This window comes from Excalfactoria chinensis, chromosome 4, assembly GCF_039878825.1.
Source record: "Excalfactoria chinensis isolate bCotChi1 chromosome 4, bCotChi1.hap2, whole genome shotgun sequence".
NCBI lineage: Eukaryota > Metazoa > Chordata > Aves > Galliformes > Phasianidae > Excalfactoria > Excalfactoria chinensis.
In genome coordinates, this window is record NC_092828.1 from 12373368 (window position 1) to 12390894 (window position 17527).

Genomic DNA, 17527 nt, shown 5'->3' on the forward strand with positions numbered 1-17527 from the left:
TGCAGTGAAGGTTTTGGTTTATTATTAATTATTAAACCAAGATGAACAACTTGCTAGTTAACTTGTGTCTCATAGGCCTGAAAGCTTATGATTCCTCCCGTGATTTCCATGAAGAGTTGAACTGTAAATCTCGGACCTGTTAAATTAAACAAATTAGTTTGTGTAGGTTTTGATTTCAGATTGTTGTTAGGTTTTGACTTGTCTGGACATGCCCGGTGAGGATGGAGTTAATGTCCTTCGTAGCAGAGTAGTGCAGTGTTTTTGGATAACACATGGATGCTTTAACTGCTGCTGACCAGTAGATAGCGTTGAGGCTTTGTGTTTCTCACTCCACCCCCCTCCCCCACCCCTCCCCCCACGCAATGAATAGATCAGTGGGTGAGCAAGGCGCTCATGGAGGACACAACCAGGCACATGACCTGGGCTAACCGAAGGGGGTATTCTGCGCTGTGTTGAATATTGCATATTCAGCAATAAAAAGGGAAAGGATGGGGTTGGCCCGTGGGAGGTGGTGATTGCTTTTGCATCACTTGCTTTGTTTCCTTTTTCTCCTTTGTTTATTAAAGGACTTTTATCTTGATAACTCGGCTTGTCTTGCTTTTACTCTCCTTTCCTTTCCCCCCCGTGCCACTAGGGGGTGTGTGGTGTTTGGTTTCAGGATGAGTTTTATAAGTACTAACACATATACAAAGGGTGTTACTGAAGATTCAGCTACATGGGCTTTGCCACTTCACCTTATTGGGATATCTATCTGTTTACATACCTAATAACCTTTGTAGCAGTTCCTTGTTCTGCTTTGCTTGCTGTGCAGCTGAATTTAATGCTTAGCTGACTAATCTATTACCTTTATCATGTCTGTATAAAATTACTGGTTAGTTTTTTTTCTTGTGTGAGACATGCAGGTAGAGTATTTGTTAATTAACCATATAGACAAGAATTGATCTCATCATATAATTGAATATAATTGAGTTTAACTATGTGAAAGAACACTACTAATGTAAAGGAATTGTTGACTGAAAGTTTAGCATCCCTGAAAGACTGAATGGAGGGGAAAATAACACTCCTACATTTTTTTCATGGTTGCTGAATATCCGCGACTACTTTTGTCCTATTTCTTCATTTCTTTTTAAATTATATTCATTTAATAGTTTGTTATATGAGTCACAGATGATTAGAGAATCTGATTATGCACAAACAACAGCAGCTGGCCATGCTGTCAGATACATGGAGTTGTATATCTTTTAATATTTCTGCTTATATTAAATATACCAGACTACAAAATGAGCTACAGTGATAGGTAAAATGGTAAATACTTGGAAAGGACTCTTCCCCATTACTTTGCAGGTATTACTTAGAGTAGGTAGGAAAATCATACTTAGGAAATTTTCACATTGATTTAAGTCAGAATTAGGGCATGTTATGTAAAATTAGATTTTAAATCTTGAGGTTTTTTGAAGCATTCAGATGCGATCAGATGCCGGTATTGTAAAACAGACTTCAATGAAATATAGCAAGGATGTTATGTGAGAAGTCTATAACTATCTTTGATGTTAAGAGCTTGTATAGTGTGACACAGAAGCAGTAGACTAAAGCATAGGAAGGGATTTTACTTACATCATCTCCTCTGAGCCCTGTACCCAGTGCATACTGTTGAAAGTCTTCCAGAAAACGTACTTTGATGTTGTATACTCTTCTTCCATAGTAGACAACCAAAACATATGGTTCGGTGTTTGATTTCTTTGAACAGTCTCTAACCAAGAATGTCTCATCCTGTGTAGCACACATTATTGTAGCAGTTATACTGTACATTCTGGTAAAAAGTATCACTTTTGTCTGTAACTGCTGTTTGGATTAAAATCTTGCAGAATTAGTTAGTTGTAACAGTGTGATACTGTATAGTTGACAGAAAAACTATTTTTAAGTGAAATTTGTTGGTAAGCAATCTAGCAAAGCGTTTTCTTTATATGTAATAGAGCTCTGTGTTAATTTCCGTAAGTCATATAATTATATAATTATATAAAAATATAAATATATATATAATATATAAATATATAAATATATAAATATATAAATATATAAATATATAAAGTCATATAAATATATAATTAGCCAGTAGTTTGACTGATAATAGTGAGGAATCATGACTCGATCAGTGCTGCTTTATTGTACAATGCTAAGCTGAAATCTTTATCATATACTAGTAAATGATCTTAAAATGAAAATGGGATATTAAAAGTCAAGTTGCTTAAAAGAGAGGAGTTTAATTGAGTGACTGTTAAGTAGGAAGAGAGTAGAGGTATTATAATTCATTGGTTTTGTTTGCTTTCAAAGGCAGTGAATGATTTTATGTACTTAATTTTCTTTGGATGGAACCACTGTTTATGATACAAGGATATGGACTCTTAATGCTTGTTATGACCTTAGAGTTCTAAATCATAGTGAGTCTTACTCGTACCCGATACATATTTACACTGTTGGGCTAATCTTGAAGTGTAGTACAACTTTGACAAAATTGCTACAACAATTTCAATTTTAGTGAGTTTCTTTAAGGACATGGCATAATGATACCCATGAAATGTAACTGTGAGAACAGAAATCATACTGAAAGATGTTTTTGTCCATTTACTTGTGTGCTGGGAATTGACACCCCCCTGCAGCATCAGCCAGCAGGCTGTTCACAGTCATAAAGTTCAGTATGTAAGTAAACATTTGCATGACTGGTTTTAGCAGTTTCACTCAGCATGGTGAAACCTCTCATATGCCTAAGGAGCTCATGAAACTAAATGTTTTCCAGAAAATGTTTCAAATTCTGTGATCTGTCTAATTCTTTTGTGGAAAGGCCAGAGAAGAATATTAACAGTGATGGAATGAAGACATTCCCACGTTATTTCATGCAGGCAACTCTGTCATGCCAACATAATATTTTTCATTTAAGCAGTAGAAGAGCAGAGGAAGGGAAAATAAAATGTGCCAGCTTTTCAAAATTATTATTTCTTTTTTTTATTGCACTGAATGGATACTCATATATATGGTTCTGCATTTTTAACTGTAAGAATCTTAGAGTAAAAGAAAATGTAAATCAACAAAGCTAAGAACTTCAGAGAAACCCAAGCATTACCCAAGTTTTAGATTTTATGTGAATAATAACAATGTCACTGTAGTAGGAGCTGCAGGAGTTGCTGACCAGAACTGCCAAATGCACCAGCAGTTCTGAACTTAACGCTTTTTTAAGAATATGCAGTAAACAAAGAAACCAGGAGATAATATTAATCAAGGAATGCTGTTCATAATCTTAGTGTCTCTGACTCTGTGCTTGCTGAAATCAGTAGTAAAGCTCACATGTTACGGAATGTAAGACTAGAAGCTTTTTTTTTTTTTTTTTCTGGCCTGAATGCAGATACAAAAATCACAAATGTGAAGGAAAAATGTATTTATGCGTTTCGATGAGAGTGTTCTAATATTGAAAAAACAAACAAACAAAAAACCAGCTAGAACATATTTTTTCTACTAGAATATGTTAAAATAATTCTTGAATGCATGCTTTTAGAGTTTTCACAGGTAGCTGAATGTAGGAGATTGCAAAATATGTTTTACTTTTGAATAGAATCAGAATCATGTAATGGCCTGGGTTGGAAAGGACCGTAATGATCATCTAGTTTCAATGCCCATGCTATGTGCAGGGTCGCCAGTCACTAGACCAGAATATATGAAAATCATTGTATTATTCCCAGCAGATTGGAGGTGTCCAAAAAGCTGAAGTCCAAAAAATTTCCACTTCTTGTTGTTCCTTGTGATAGTCCTCCTGTGTGCAAAGAACTGAGCTATGAAACAAAGTATTGTATCCGAACTATTCTGACACTTGGCTGTGACCAAAGGCACGCTTATGTAGCTGCTTAGCTGAGCTACCCTCCACAGTTGCAGAGCAGCTGCACACGTTACTTTCCAAACTCCAGTGTGACCAGTGTAGAGTAGTGCAATCAAATTTAGGGCTGATGGGAAGACTCAAGTCATTGCTCTGCATGCAATTAGTTTTGTTCAGTAAAAGCTTATTGAGAAACTGTCTTCCCTCTCTTGTTTCACACGGGCTCTGACATTATATTTCAAATTATTATGCACAGAAGTGTTCTAAAAAAAAAACCAGAAAAACACCAAACACATTGTCAAACCCTCTCTCAACATATTGGACTAGAAACCCAATATGACAACAGGAAGATTAGCAATATTGGAATAATGTGGTGCTATTGTTGCTTGGCCTGACTGTCTTTCAGCATTGCTCTGCAGCTGGTTCTAATGTGGGTCTGCCAGAAAACCAGGGTAGGCACGAGGGTGTGTGAGTCTCCCTGATGTCCTTCGGGGCTCCATTCCTTCAAAAGCTCCTGCTGCCCATTAACTCACATTGATCCTCCTGCTCCTTGGGTGAGCACACCTAGCCTAAGACTGAAGCTGAGAGGTTTGGTGCTAAAGGGGCCCTAAAAAAACCAGCTGTTGCTGCATTTGCCTCTCTTAAAATAAGGGAATAAATCAGTTATCATAGTTTGGATCACTGGAAGCTGATGAGCTGAAATGGGTCTCCTGTGCTTCAGCCCTATAGGTGTGATTTCAATACCTGAAGTGGTTAGGAGACTGAAGGATTTCATACCTTCTGTGGACCATTTTGTATATCTTTTTAAATTGATAAGCTCCAATGGAATTACTTTTATCACACCCATGTTGCCCTCAGTGAGGAAATCCTTCCTGCAGTGGCCAGATGCTCCACCCTTTACATTATGCCTGCAGGAACATTCTGCTCACCCTGCTCCCTCCAGGCTGTGCCTTTCAAAGCTGGAGATTAATAATGACTGCAAAACAGCAAGATGGGTGGATCTTTTTATGACAAACAATTAATTAAAAAGTAAATTATTAATATTTGCTCCTTTCCTTAACCTTGTCAGTTAATGTCTGGTGTGTTAATTAGTGGACTAGTTGATGGTTTTAAGTGTTTTTAAACCCTGTATTATATATCAAAGTTAGTATGGAATATATGGTTAAATTACAAAAAATCCTGAGTCACTGTGGACAGTTTTAGGATGTTTTCTCTAAAAGTTTTCACCATGAGTTTCAAGATAAATTGTACTCACAGTGTTCTCCTCCAGCAGTGCTGCCTCTGCTTCATGGCGACCGTATTCTCCAACGTACCATTCATATTTGTGTAAGTCCTTAATTTTAAGACATAATAATCAGAGCATAGAAATGAACCGCAGCTGGCAGAAGCAAATGTCAGAAAAAACAGATTATCTCTAATTTGCATTTAAAGCAACTTTATGGCAGTTTATTAAGATAATTACAATGCATCTATATCATGAAATCATTTTGGAAAATGTGTTTCAAAGTAAACATCTAAATTGTTATCAGCTCATGCTGGATTGTTTTCAGGGGCATTGAAAGCCCACAGATTTCAGGCTATTTTAGTTCTTAGAGGAATGTTTTCAGTAGGCAGCATTTCTTAGATGTGTGCATGCTTTAACAGTGATAATCCTTTTATATGAAGATCCTCTCTCTCCATTAAGTAAAGTATTCTTTACCTGTTCAGTGGGTTGGGCCATATATTCCACTTTCTCTTTTACAAGTGAATGTTTCGGTGTATTTTCACACGTTGTATAGTGAATGGGAGATGGTGACCTCTTGACTGACATATTCTCCGCATTTATTGTAGAACCTGTGAAGGTAAATTCAGAAGGAAAAAAAATGTATTGCTTTTAGTTTGAGCTTAATTTTACTGTCTGTATTTTATACAGTAGAATAGCATTTGCGGTTTGGTAACCTTTATCACAGAATCACAGAATGACCCGGGTTGGAAGGGACCTCAAGGATCATGAAGCTACAACCCTCCTGCCTGGCAGGGCCACCAAACTTCCACGTTTACTAGATCAGGTTGCCCAGGGCCCCATCCAACCTGGCCTTGAACACCTCCAAGGACGGGGCATCCACAACCTCCCTGTGCAGCCTGTTCCAGGGCCTAACCACGCTCCTAGTAAAGAACTTCCCCCTAACATCCAACCTTTGAAATTTTGAACTTTTTTTTATGATGGCTTTTAGGTCAATGCAGCAGCAATGATATCAGAGTAGTGTCTCAAGAAATATAGCATGTTTTCTGATGTATTTTGATTGATAGCAGGTTCTTCTACACATAGGGGTAGTATGTACTGTACACATTCAGGTAGTACAGTTAGGTTGTGGTTGGACATGATGATCTTTAAGGTCTTTTCCAACCTGAGCAATTCTACAAGCGTAACAAAATATTTAATATAAGTTATTAATAAAATATCAAATATTGTATAACATCATTAATGGGGATATATGCGTTCATATGTAATTCTGCTCTGCTTTTACCCATCTGAGGATGTTCAGACAGATGAAAAATGTTTTCCCAAAGCAAGTGATCTGCAGTCTGTATATTTAATGCTGCCTTTAGCAGAGCATCACCTGGGAGCTGTGGCAGTGTGCAAGGCTGAGTGGGAGCACCAAGTGTGGGGTGATTTGGGAAGGCTTGGAATGACTGAGGCAGGTGAGGCTGCAGAGGAAACAACCTTACAAAAGATTCCAGGTGTATGGTTAGGATGCATTTTGCAGATGCACATCATGAGAAAAAGGTTAATTGTAGTGTAAAAGCCTTTATATCCTGCCATACAACAGAACGCTAGTGGGGTTGAATAAAGATGAGGCTTTTAGTATGAGATGAGATAGAGGCTGGCACACAATGGATCCAATATGATACAACAGCAAAAAAGCTAACGCTGCTTTTGAGGGTGTTTGTAGAAGTGGCATCTTCAAGAATAACAAGGCAGAGTGGTGAAACCACTCCTGGGCATGTCCAGCTCTTGGAATTGCAGACAGCATGAGGACAATGACAGGAGTGACATTGCCATAGTTACTGGACACACCACTGCTGGGGCTGGGCACAGACATCACTGCTGGCTCCCAGTCTGCTTGTTCCTTCACAGAGTGCTATGCAGCTCAGTGAGTCATCTATTTCTAGCCCTAGTACACTCACCCATAATGCTGCCATAATAACTGTCCCATAATGCTACCTGCAAGTCCCTCCCTCTAGGAATCTGTGGTATGCCTAAAGCTGTTTTCACAAATAAAAGATCAATGTGTTCACTTAACACAAAGTTATTAAAACAATAGCAGTTGCCTTATAACGTCCTCAACATCTGCAGGTTCCAGTCAGCTGACCCCAGCTCTGAGTGGGGAAGAAGCCTGTGCTGCTTAGTGTCCTTTCTCCATATCTTTTGCATGCCCAGCTATTTGCCTTCTGCTCTCACCCCTGTTGTTCAGCAGCTCATTCCAGTCTCCTTGCTTTTCTGAGGTCTCAGCTTAGGCATTTCTGAATTTAAGCCATGCACAGCATACAGCCAAACAAATGAGTTCTATTTGTTCCTGCTGATTATGCCATTGTTTTGCTTTTTGTCTGCTTGCTTTTATTTTATTTTATTTTATTTTATTTTATTTTATTTTATTTTATTTTATTTTATTTTATTTTATTTTATTTTATTTTATTTTAATTTTTTTTTAACCATCAGTTTCCTTGTGCTTGCTCTTCTGGGATGATTAAAGGCCTGGGGCATCTCCCATATGAAGAAAGGCTGAGATAAATATTTAAGGTGCAGGAATCGAGGCAATTGGGGCAAACCCTAACTGGTGGCAAGCAAAAATACAAGGGGCAACGGAACATGAGAAGTTTCATACTAACCCAAGGAATAAGTTTACTGACGAGTGATGGAACACTGGAGTAGGCTGCCCATAGAGACTGTGGAGGTTCCTCCTCTGGAGACCCACCTGGATGCCTTCCTGTGAGCTCTGCTGTAGGGAACTGGTCGAGCAGGGGGTTGGACTCAATGATCTGCAGAAGTCCCTTCCAGCTACCACAATTCTGTGACTGCATGCATTGAAAACACCAAGTGCTGAGAGATACCCCCACCCATAGAGCTGGTGCTTAATGTGCCACTATAACTATGATTAGCATTTGTCCATTCCTGGTTTAGTTTTCATAGTGATTTTTGGTTCTTACCTGAACTGCAAATGTTTTTGGAGCTCTGCATATATTGAAAGCTAGGAGAGAGCAATGAAAGGAATGTCAGAAAAATATTTATCCTAGTGGCAAATGTTTAAGATCACAGAGAAATGTATGACTGTGCTACCCCAGGGTACCCTTTAATCCTTCAACATGTCGGTGTTTTAGACACTCCTGGTTTCAGATGGTGATTTTGTATTTAACAGTATTTGACTGATTTATCTTCCATTAATTTCTCCAGCCACTTCTTGAAGCTACATCCCTTTTTTGACCCTCACAAGTCTTTTCAAGAATTTGAATTACAGTGATCAGATAACTCCGCATAACGGAGCCACTGATACGATACTAGGGGTCCTATGGACCGCCACATTTACTACAGGCAATTATTTTATCTTGGAAAAGTACCATTGTCAGCAAGAAGGACATATGAGTGGTTCTGTTTAATTATTCAACTGTATTTGTCTACTTAAGCAGGGCATTAAATCATAGGCACATTTCCTATACTTTTATATTTTATTGAGTGCTTTGGGAGGGATGTAGTAGATTTAGATTGAATAACATATTTAGACAAGATTTACATGAATTAGAAAAGTAGGAGAAATGTGGCCGATTTCTATAGAATAATAATTGGCCTTAAGAAGACCACACAAATTCTTGTTATATAAAAACAGAAAACAGATTGTAGTGAAAACGATGAGGCTGGGGATGGCAGGGTGACTTCATATGGTAAGTTTAACACTTCCATAAAAACTTAGGCAAAAATATAATACAGTAGCATGTTAATAAAGATAAAAATTCAAGCATAGCTTGAAAGCAGTTCCCAAGGATGGTTACTCTTTTGCTTCAGGTAAAAACAATGTATCACTCCATGGCATCAAGAAGTGATGCAATCCTGCTTTTATTACGTAGTGAAGTATAATTTACCGTGTGCAGAAATTTTAGGTCTTGAAGCTTCTAGTACAGTAAAATTCTTACCTGGCTTTAGGAAGATGCTCTGCTTTATACTGTTGTTCTTGTAAAATGAATTCAAGTTTCTTCCCTGTACCTGTGTCAATTAATAAAATGAGTAAGAATTTATTATTTCCTCTCGTGTAACTTTGACTGTATCTGGCCACTACTGTGAAAAATAATTGAGTAAGCCAAATTCCCATACAAGGGGAAGAAGTTCAGTAGAGAAATAGGCTACAGTTAGTTTAATTTAAATCAGTCAACTCATTATTTCAGTGGGAAACCTTACTGTAGTGCTGAATATTACATGGTGATGCTGAACATCACAGGCTTTGCCAGTACCACTTATAATTAACATAATCGTAAAGAACAGAATACTGTACTAGAGTTGTACAGAGAGTTTATAAATCCCTTTTGTAGAGTGGGATAGATAATGAATATATTAAATGCAATCAGTACTATTTCTACCTGAAAATCAGGAAACTGCACCTTAATTCACGAAATGAACTGCCAGAGGAAATTATGAACTCATTGACAGGGAGAAGTAAACAGCATAACAATTAGTTAGGCTATGTCTGTCTCTGAGGTATTGTCCATATATATATCTCTCTGTCTCTCTGTGTGTGTATATATATATTCCTAATATATATATATATTCCTGGACCATCATGCATACATACAGACTGAGTGACATAAGATGTTCTTTTAAAAGCTTTATGTACATCTAAAGGATTGACATATTTTTAAAACACTATTTTATAACAAAACCAAACCACCACCCATTGGTTTATTTGTAGCCTCTAAAAATCTTTCTTTCAAAATTCTCAGCCTCACATTATAGGAGAGAGTCAAGATTGGAGAGGAAGAAGATATATTGGCAGATTAGATTTGCGCGTGGTTGATATTTTTTTCTACTTTTCAGGTTATCCTATTTTTAAGTTTCCAGTATCATTTTTTTTCCCTTGGGACCTTAAGAATTTGATTCGCCTGCAACAAGTACGTTGGGTGTAGCAAATGTTGAGTTAAATTCCTTTTTCTGCTCAACTTCCACAAGCGTACAGGTCAGTCTAAATATCTCGGCAGATGTATACCAATGGGATATCTAATACTAGTTTGAATATAGAGCCAGACTGTATGATCCTATATACCAGGATAATGTCACTTTCCTTTTCTGATTACCTCACATGGAGTTTTAATGATAAAATGCTTTGATCTTATAATGCAAAAGAAAAACAACGAATTAGTGTTATATGATTAAATACTAACCTTTATCTCTTCCAGATACCTATATAAAATGATAACACAGTAAATATTTTTTCTTTTAATTGCCAACCTGAAGTTACCACAACAAACCCAAATATCTTTTCAGTTTAAAACATTTCATATACATTCACTTATGAACATCTGATCACTTTGTCAAAAAATCAGGCTAAATTCTAATCTTAGTCCACTGGCAACAATGAGAAATGAATGTCCAGGGGTTTAAATGAACACAGGGTTTATTCATGATCACTGTTGCACATCAGTTTAAGTGATGATATGGATCTTTGTCAATTTTTGTATGAAATCAAGAGTTTGATTTTGATTGACTGGAGACACACTGTCCAAAGATTAAAATCATTCATTTCTTTTCAGAGTCCTCAACTGAGAGTGTAATTACTTGTGCTGTCGTGGCAGATACTTCATTCAAAATCACTATCTGGAGAGTCTAAATATGGTGTACTATACTACAAAGAAATGAATGACAGATAGGTACCTAGAGATCAGAGTTTGGTGCATTTTCTCTGTATTTCTGTAGTATTTTGATTCACATGGAAATAGTAGCTATTTTGATTATTAATTTGATACAAGACTATAATTCATAATTACTATTATTATTTCCTCTGTGTAGCTGTTGCTTCAATAGTCTTCCCAAAAACTTATCTTCCCATTAATTTTTTTCATTACTTAGAAATTAGTTGTGCCATTCAAGTTGAAATGGACCTGGGCAAGACTCTAGACCAAACTTCTGCTCAAAGCACGAAATGGTTGATGAGATCAGGCTCATTGCTTTGCCCAGCTCTGTCTTGCAGACATCCAAAACATAGTCTTCATTGCCTCTCTAGGTCACCTGTTCCAGCACCCTCAGAATTACCCTCTTAATTTATTTTTTTCCTTTTTTCTAGTTTTCCTCTCTGAACCACACTGACCTGCAATTTGGTGTCCATACTTGGCAAGGGTACATCTCATCTTCTCATCTGGATCATGCTGAAACTATTCATATCTTAGGAGCAATACAAATGGGACATGATCCATTCAAATCCAATTTTATTATCTTTTCTGTGTTATGAGATATACAGTATTTATCCTTAAGATGTAGCCAAACTATGTGCTTATTAGGAGCTGCAATATTTGCACAGCTGTTTAGTGCCCAGCCAGAAATATTAATTGCAGATGTAAGATGTTTATTGTTCTTGGAAGTGTTTTTTTTAATTTGTTTTCTGTAATGAATCAGTATCTGGGACATGACAAAGCTTTTGTGTTAAAATATTATCTTTCTTGGCAATATTGTCTGACATTAAGTGTGAATTACAATATTGCAATCAAAGCATGTTTTTAATAACTTCTCAAAATGTAGGAGTTTCAAACTATGGGAGGAGTGAGGATCTGGGACAGCCCTCTGGTTGGGGCTGTGAAGAATTAAAATTCAAATCATTTTGAAGTTAGACTGGCTTGTAGGTTTGTGACACAGCATCTGTGCTAGGAAATGGCTGTATTTAGCTGGTGTAGAGATTCCTTTATTTCCTGTTCTCACTTGTAATGAGACAAAAATGATGTTATAGAAGTGTATTATGCCTTTAAGTGAGTTCATGGCGTCGCCTCTCAGTTTCTGCCCTCTGTCCATAGGCTGTTTAGAGGTGTGGGCTGCCTTCTCAGCCTCTGCTGGAAATGAGAGCCAGCATTACTGACCTTGAGAGCACAGAAGCGCCTCTCCATTCTGCACAGCTTTCATAGACATCTGCAGCATTTGGCACTGATGAGATGCACTTTTATTTGACCACTTGGGAAGGTTGCTTAACACTGTGTGTGCTTTTATTTCCATAAGGAATTTCAGGATCTTAACTGTCATTCATAGCATAGCAGTTTTGAAAATACTATATATATTAAGAATAAATGTATTTATGACCAAAAATAATTTGGTTATTATAGTTTTAGCTATCAGGCTAAGTCATGACTGAAATACTGCTACTTCAGAAGATGTGCAGCCCTGAAAAGTGTATGGTTTTGGCAGTAATAATATATATGAAGATGATTACTTACTTCATTCAGGTCTCTAAAAGATAGATGCCTAGAAAAGAAAGAATTATGTACAAAAACTGCATTATCCTAAAATAAAAATGACTGAGGACTTAAATACTTTAGTTACATCGTTCCTGAAAATTAACAGCCCTTGGCATTTTATTACTGCTATAGAAATTCAGAGGCTGGTTATTCTTTGACATAAATTATTTGCAGGAAAAGGTTATGGACTTCCATAAAAAAGAACAGCAGTCACAGTATTAATTATGGCAAATGAGAAAAGCCCCATTTAGGATGTATTTGGAGAGGAAAAGAGAGATGAGCAGTTATAAGCTTTATTCTGTACCCTTTATCTTATTCTAAAATTATTACTACAAACTTTAAAGTCAGGTAGAAGCAGTTTTTTGAAGACTAAAGATTTTCAAAAATGAAATACTGACAGTGGCTGAATGAAAAGTGTAGATAAAAGGAGATGCAAACCAGGAACTCAAGATGCAAGCTGGTAAAGAGTAGTGGAGAAGTTCTGGTGCCAGATCAAGTTGGTAGTTAGGTGTTTTTATGCTGTCTTCTGGTATTTCTAGTCAACAAAGATACCTTTCCCTCCAGAAGGGAGATCACCAGAAAATATTCTGCCCCTCAAAGGGGACAGTATATTAAGTCTGACCTATTTTATTGGATGTCCTAGGTTTGGTGAACACACAAAGTGTGTATTTCATAATAAAAGAGATTGAGGTATAGATTTTAAAAGTTTTTTAGGAACATAAGGTATGGATAAGCACCTGGTAATTTTCTAAAGGCTCCAAATTCCTCTTTAGCTTATCTCTGAGACAAATCAACAATTTACTAAATCGTTCAAAGAGAATGCAGAAGGAAGGAAGTATATAAAATAAAACCCTGGGAGCTATGTTTCAAGATTTCTTGAGTGAGGAGTCTCTTCCTTTTACCTGTGCTGAAAACATGAGCATGGAGGATTAAAAAAAGCAAGAGATTTGGGATCTATTGGAGTAATATTTCAACAAGGGTAGGAGGAAGGAGAAGACATATCAGGTTTGGATAGATGCTTTTGTGTTAACGTGATTTTTTAGCTTGGCCTCTGAGGTCATTATATGACAAGCAGAAGACTACTTAGAATGTCGGGTGCCTACTACAGTTAAGAGATAACGAAAGTTTTCTTGCAGGGCAGAACTTCTTCCTTGAGGAGACACACCACTTTTTTGGCCCATCTACCCTAGGCATGTAAAAGTTTAATTCTCGCCAAACCTTCCTAATACATTTTAGCATCCTGCATGTGCCCGTATTTTTATGAAGATGTTTATAAGAATGTATAAATAATGGTGTGTATGATTTTATAAATCTCCCAAATCTTGTTGGGGAATAGAATGTGCACTCCTCAATTATGCCTGCAGTTTGATAGCTTTGCTTACAGTCTGGCAGTTACTGGTGCAGTGCCACATCCCCCCCACTGCAGACTGTATGTATGTTTTCTCCCTACCGAGCTGTGACTGGATTGGTGATGGGTGACAAGTATTTTGAGTGAAGTGCCTGTGTGGGAACTATGTGAAGTGCCTTCTCAGATCATGTGTGGTCTTAGTCTGTGCTACGCCTCTCCTAATTCTGTGATTGAAAAATCTGTTACAATTAACATATAACACATTAGAAAAAGCTTGGAAGTTATAACTGCAATGTGAAATTTTGTGGTTATGGGGATTTTTATACCTCCTTTCACTTCTAGAATAAGAAATTACTTGTATTTGTATTAAAGAATTTGGCTTTGTAGTAGGACCTTTCGAATCCAAGTGCTTTGCATACTGATGACTGCTGGCAAGCACAGCCTGTAATAGTTCTCACAGCATTCAATTTATGTGCTGCCCTACCAAGGGGAGGGATCAGCCATGGGATTTGGAACTCCTCAGCTATAGGTCAGGTCATGCATCTGAATATGAAGCTACTTCATATTAATAAAACGTCTTAACATCCAACAGCTTTAACCTAATACATGAAAGAATTTAAGTGCCATTCAGGAAAAATAAGGCATACTCAGAGGTAGCTCTTTAAGCATATACTTGAATTAGATTTCTTCATTGATTTGTAAGCTGCTTTTTTGTTTGTTTGTTTGTTTTTGTTTTTCTTGTGGGATTTGTACTATAGGATTTGGACTCTGGTCACCTTTGTAAAAATGAAGCAAAATTCCACCTCGATAAAATGAAATTGAAGGTATTTGCAGAAGGTTGGGTAGAACTGACACAGCTCAGTTGGGCCCAAATTTCTGTCTGCAATAGGTTTTCAGAGAGGCTCTGTGCATCATACCCAGCTGCCCTGGGTGTATATCAGTCCTGTTCTCAGCATGTCTACACCTGCTTCATTTATGCCCGTGTAGCTTGGTCACATGGGTGTGCACATATATCTGGGTACAGGGCAGTGAGCAGCACACATTCATGTTCATGTAGCTCAATATATTATATGAAAATAGCAGCCAGTCTCATAACTTGACATACATATGCTCTGTCATACAGCTGAACAAAACTGCTGGACTCAGCTTCTATCCATGCTCTCCAAATGCTGTACGAGCAGGTGTCTTGTATGACATAGGAGAAGCTGGGGGGGTTCTGGTGTAAAGGATCAGTGTGATGGTTGGAGCAAGATTTCTGGCTATAGATTTGTCATCTCTTTTGCTGAATGTAATATCCTTGGGATGTGGAGGTGTTTCTGTATATCTCTGGTACATTCAGGGTGTTTCCCCATATTTGGCTTTCTGTCACCAGCTGTGCTGAGCAAATGCAATTACTTTTATTTAGAAGTGGTTGCCAAACCTCTAAATATCAGTGGAAAAAAAAATGTAGGGCCTTAAACAAAGTGTTCATGAGAGTTCAACCTACTTTTCCACTCCTTTTCCTCTTTACCTTATTTTGGCAGTTTTTTCTTTAAAAACTGCTGGTATCAGATTATGCTAAATACCACTTCTCTTGATTATTCACAGCTGTCTAAAGAATCAACAGCTATTTTCTTAAGTATAAGCAGGAGTGTGATGGAGAAGTCTGGTGGTTTTGCCAGGGAGAGTGTTTTGATTCTCAGGAAATCAGCATGAAGAAATTTAGCAGTACCTCGTGGGCTTTGATGATATTGGAAACGTATGAGGCTGGCTGGGTGTTTCCCTGGTGTGGTGGACATGGCTGCTTATCTTCGGCTCTGGAGGAAGTGGATGATACTGTTTTGGCAGTGTCTTCAGAGGCCTGAAAGAGCCAAAGGAGAATTGGAAGAACTTGTAGGGAATGAAGGAGGTGCAAAGACTGTGTTGTAAGTGCAAGCTCAAAAGGGAAAACATTGGAATTTTCCAAGAGTATTTCAATGTATTTGTGCTGAGCTTAGCTCAGGTCCAGGATTCAATAGCAATAATAATTTTGGATAATATTCTGCATTTGCAAGAACTTGCTGTACTGTGTTCCATGCTGCTTAGCACTGCTTTCATGCTTTTCTCCAGTATGTGCCAGCTTTACAGTGCTGAGATCTCTGGGTGGGAAATGCCCAGCTGGGGAATGTTCTCCAGCTTACTTAAGTAATCATATAGAATCACAGAATGATTTGGGTTGCAAGGGACCTTTAAGATCATATAGTTCTAACCCTCTTTTATAGGCAGGGACACCTACCTCTAGACCAGGTTGCTCACAACCCCATCCAGCCTGGCCATTAATGTGTCCAAGGTGGAAGGATTCACAACACTCTCTGTTCCAGTGCCTCACCACTCTCATAGTAAATAATTCCTTTCTAATATCAAGACTAAGTCTACCCTCTTCCAGTTTAAAGCCATTTTCTCTTGTCCTGTCGCTATATGCCCTTATAAAGAGAACCTCCACTGCTTTCCTGTAGGCCCCTCCATGTACTGGAAGGCTGCTATAAGTTCCCTCTAAAGCCTTCTCCTCTCCAGCCTGAAGAACCACAACTCTCTCAGCCTGTCCTCGTATGGGAGGTGCTATGGGAGAATGGGAAAAACAAAACAAAGAAAACAAAACAAAACATAAAAAAAATAATAATTTTTTTTTTTGTTGGCATATGATAGAAAAATGTATTCATATGTATTCACGGAATAGAGGTTGTTTTATCTACTGTGGGAGTAAGTGACTGTAGTTGATTTCTATCAACATGCTTTAAACTTATAAAAAAAGAAAAGCAGAAAGATTTAAAAGACAGTGGAGATGATATTGTATTGTGAACAGGACCTAAAGAAATCATATAAATGAAGAGTTCCTCTGCCCCAGCCCCCCAACAATTTGTTGCTGGATTGAACCTGATTCCAAATTTCTAGACTTCCTATGTTGGGAAAAGCATGAAAGCTATTTCTGAGCTAATCTTACCGTGGGGGAGGCAAGGGTTTCTAGAAGAGAAAGAAAACAAAGATATTTGAGCTTTTCTCCCTTGTTTTACCAGCAGAAATATAAGTAGTTCAGATTAAGCAGGCATATCTGTGTCAACAGGCAGTTTTATGTACTCCACAACGCATAACATAGATCTAAATATGCCTCTTTAAAATCATTGAAGAGTAAAAGATGCCATCATAAACCATGAATACAAATCAGTGAGGTAAATGTAGGCCTGCAGATTTCTCATCCTGTAGTTAGTGCTAGTAAAACTGGAGTGTGCTTTTTACAAATATATTCAATAGTGTAATAGCCTGTGCAAATATAATTCATGAGAGACTGCTTACCCGGAGTCCATATGTTTTCTTTCTTTCTCCTAAGACAATTATTAATAATGGTTAGTTGAGTACTGTCCATATAAACTACAAGAAAAGGTATAGCTTTATCCCGGTTTTGTTGTTGTTGGCAGCCCACCCCAACCCACGAGCTCACTGCCAGCACGTTCATCCTGTTAACATATCCACATCTCCACCATATTTCCTGCTTCCTAATAACCATTAACCTAATAAGCATTAATTAATGTCAATCTGTTTGCAGGGGCTGGAAGCTTCAGTGGTTCAGTGAGAGATTGTTGTCTGTGGGAGTGAAGGCTGAAGCTGCTGGAAATGGGAGTGAGTGCTCGTTTTGCGTTGGCCAGACTGGGCTCTGGGTGAAATCTAACATAAGCACGGTGAGTTTCGTTCTGTATTTTATTTCATCATTTCTAAGGTTGGATTCACAGGTAGATTGAAATGCAATTTAAAGTTCCTTCTAACAGTTTGTACTTCTCTCCAATTAAATACTAGACTTTGTATACTGAGATAATTGTGGCAATCCTGGAAATATTGAGGATCTT

General features: G+C 37.7%; 1 protein-coding gene across 1 annotated transcript in view; it reads right to left on the bottom strand.

Moving 5' to 3' along the window:
• Positions 1-17527, bottom strand: part of CLNK (cytokine dependent hematopoietic cell linker) — a 34131-nt gene that overhangs the window by 2775 nt on the left and 13829 nt on the right. The window contains exons 7-16 of the mRNA XM_072336224.1: positions 16980-17008; positions 16630-16649; positions 15382-15510; positions 12302-12329; positions 10268-10286; positions 9029-9098; positions 8051-8091; positions 5562-5695; positions 5118-5195; positions 1615-1770 (exon numbers count right to left, since the gene is read on the bottom strand). Of these exons, the coding sequence (XP_072192325.1) occupies positions 1615-1770; positions 5118-5195; positions 5562-5695; positions 8051-8091; positions 9029-9098; positions 10268-10286; positions 12302-12329; positions 15382-15510; positions 16630-16649; positions 16980-17008 (704 nt within the window). The remainder of the gene's footprint in view (positions 1-1614; positions 1771-5117; positions 5196-5561; positions 5696-8050; positions 8092-9028; positions 9099-10267; positions 10287-12301; positions 12330-15381; positions 15511-16629; positions 16650-16979; positions 17009-17527) is intronic.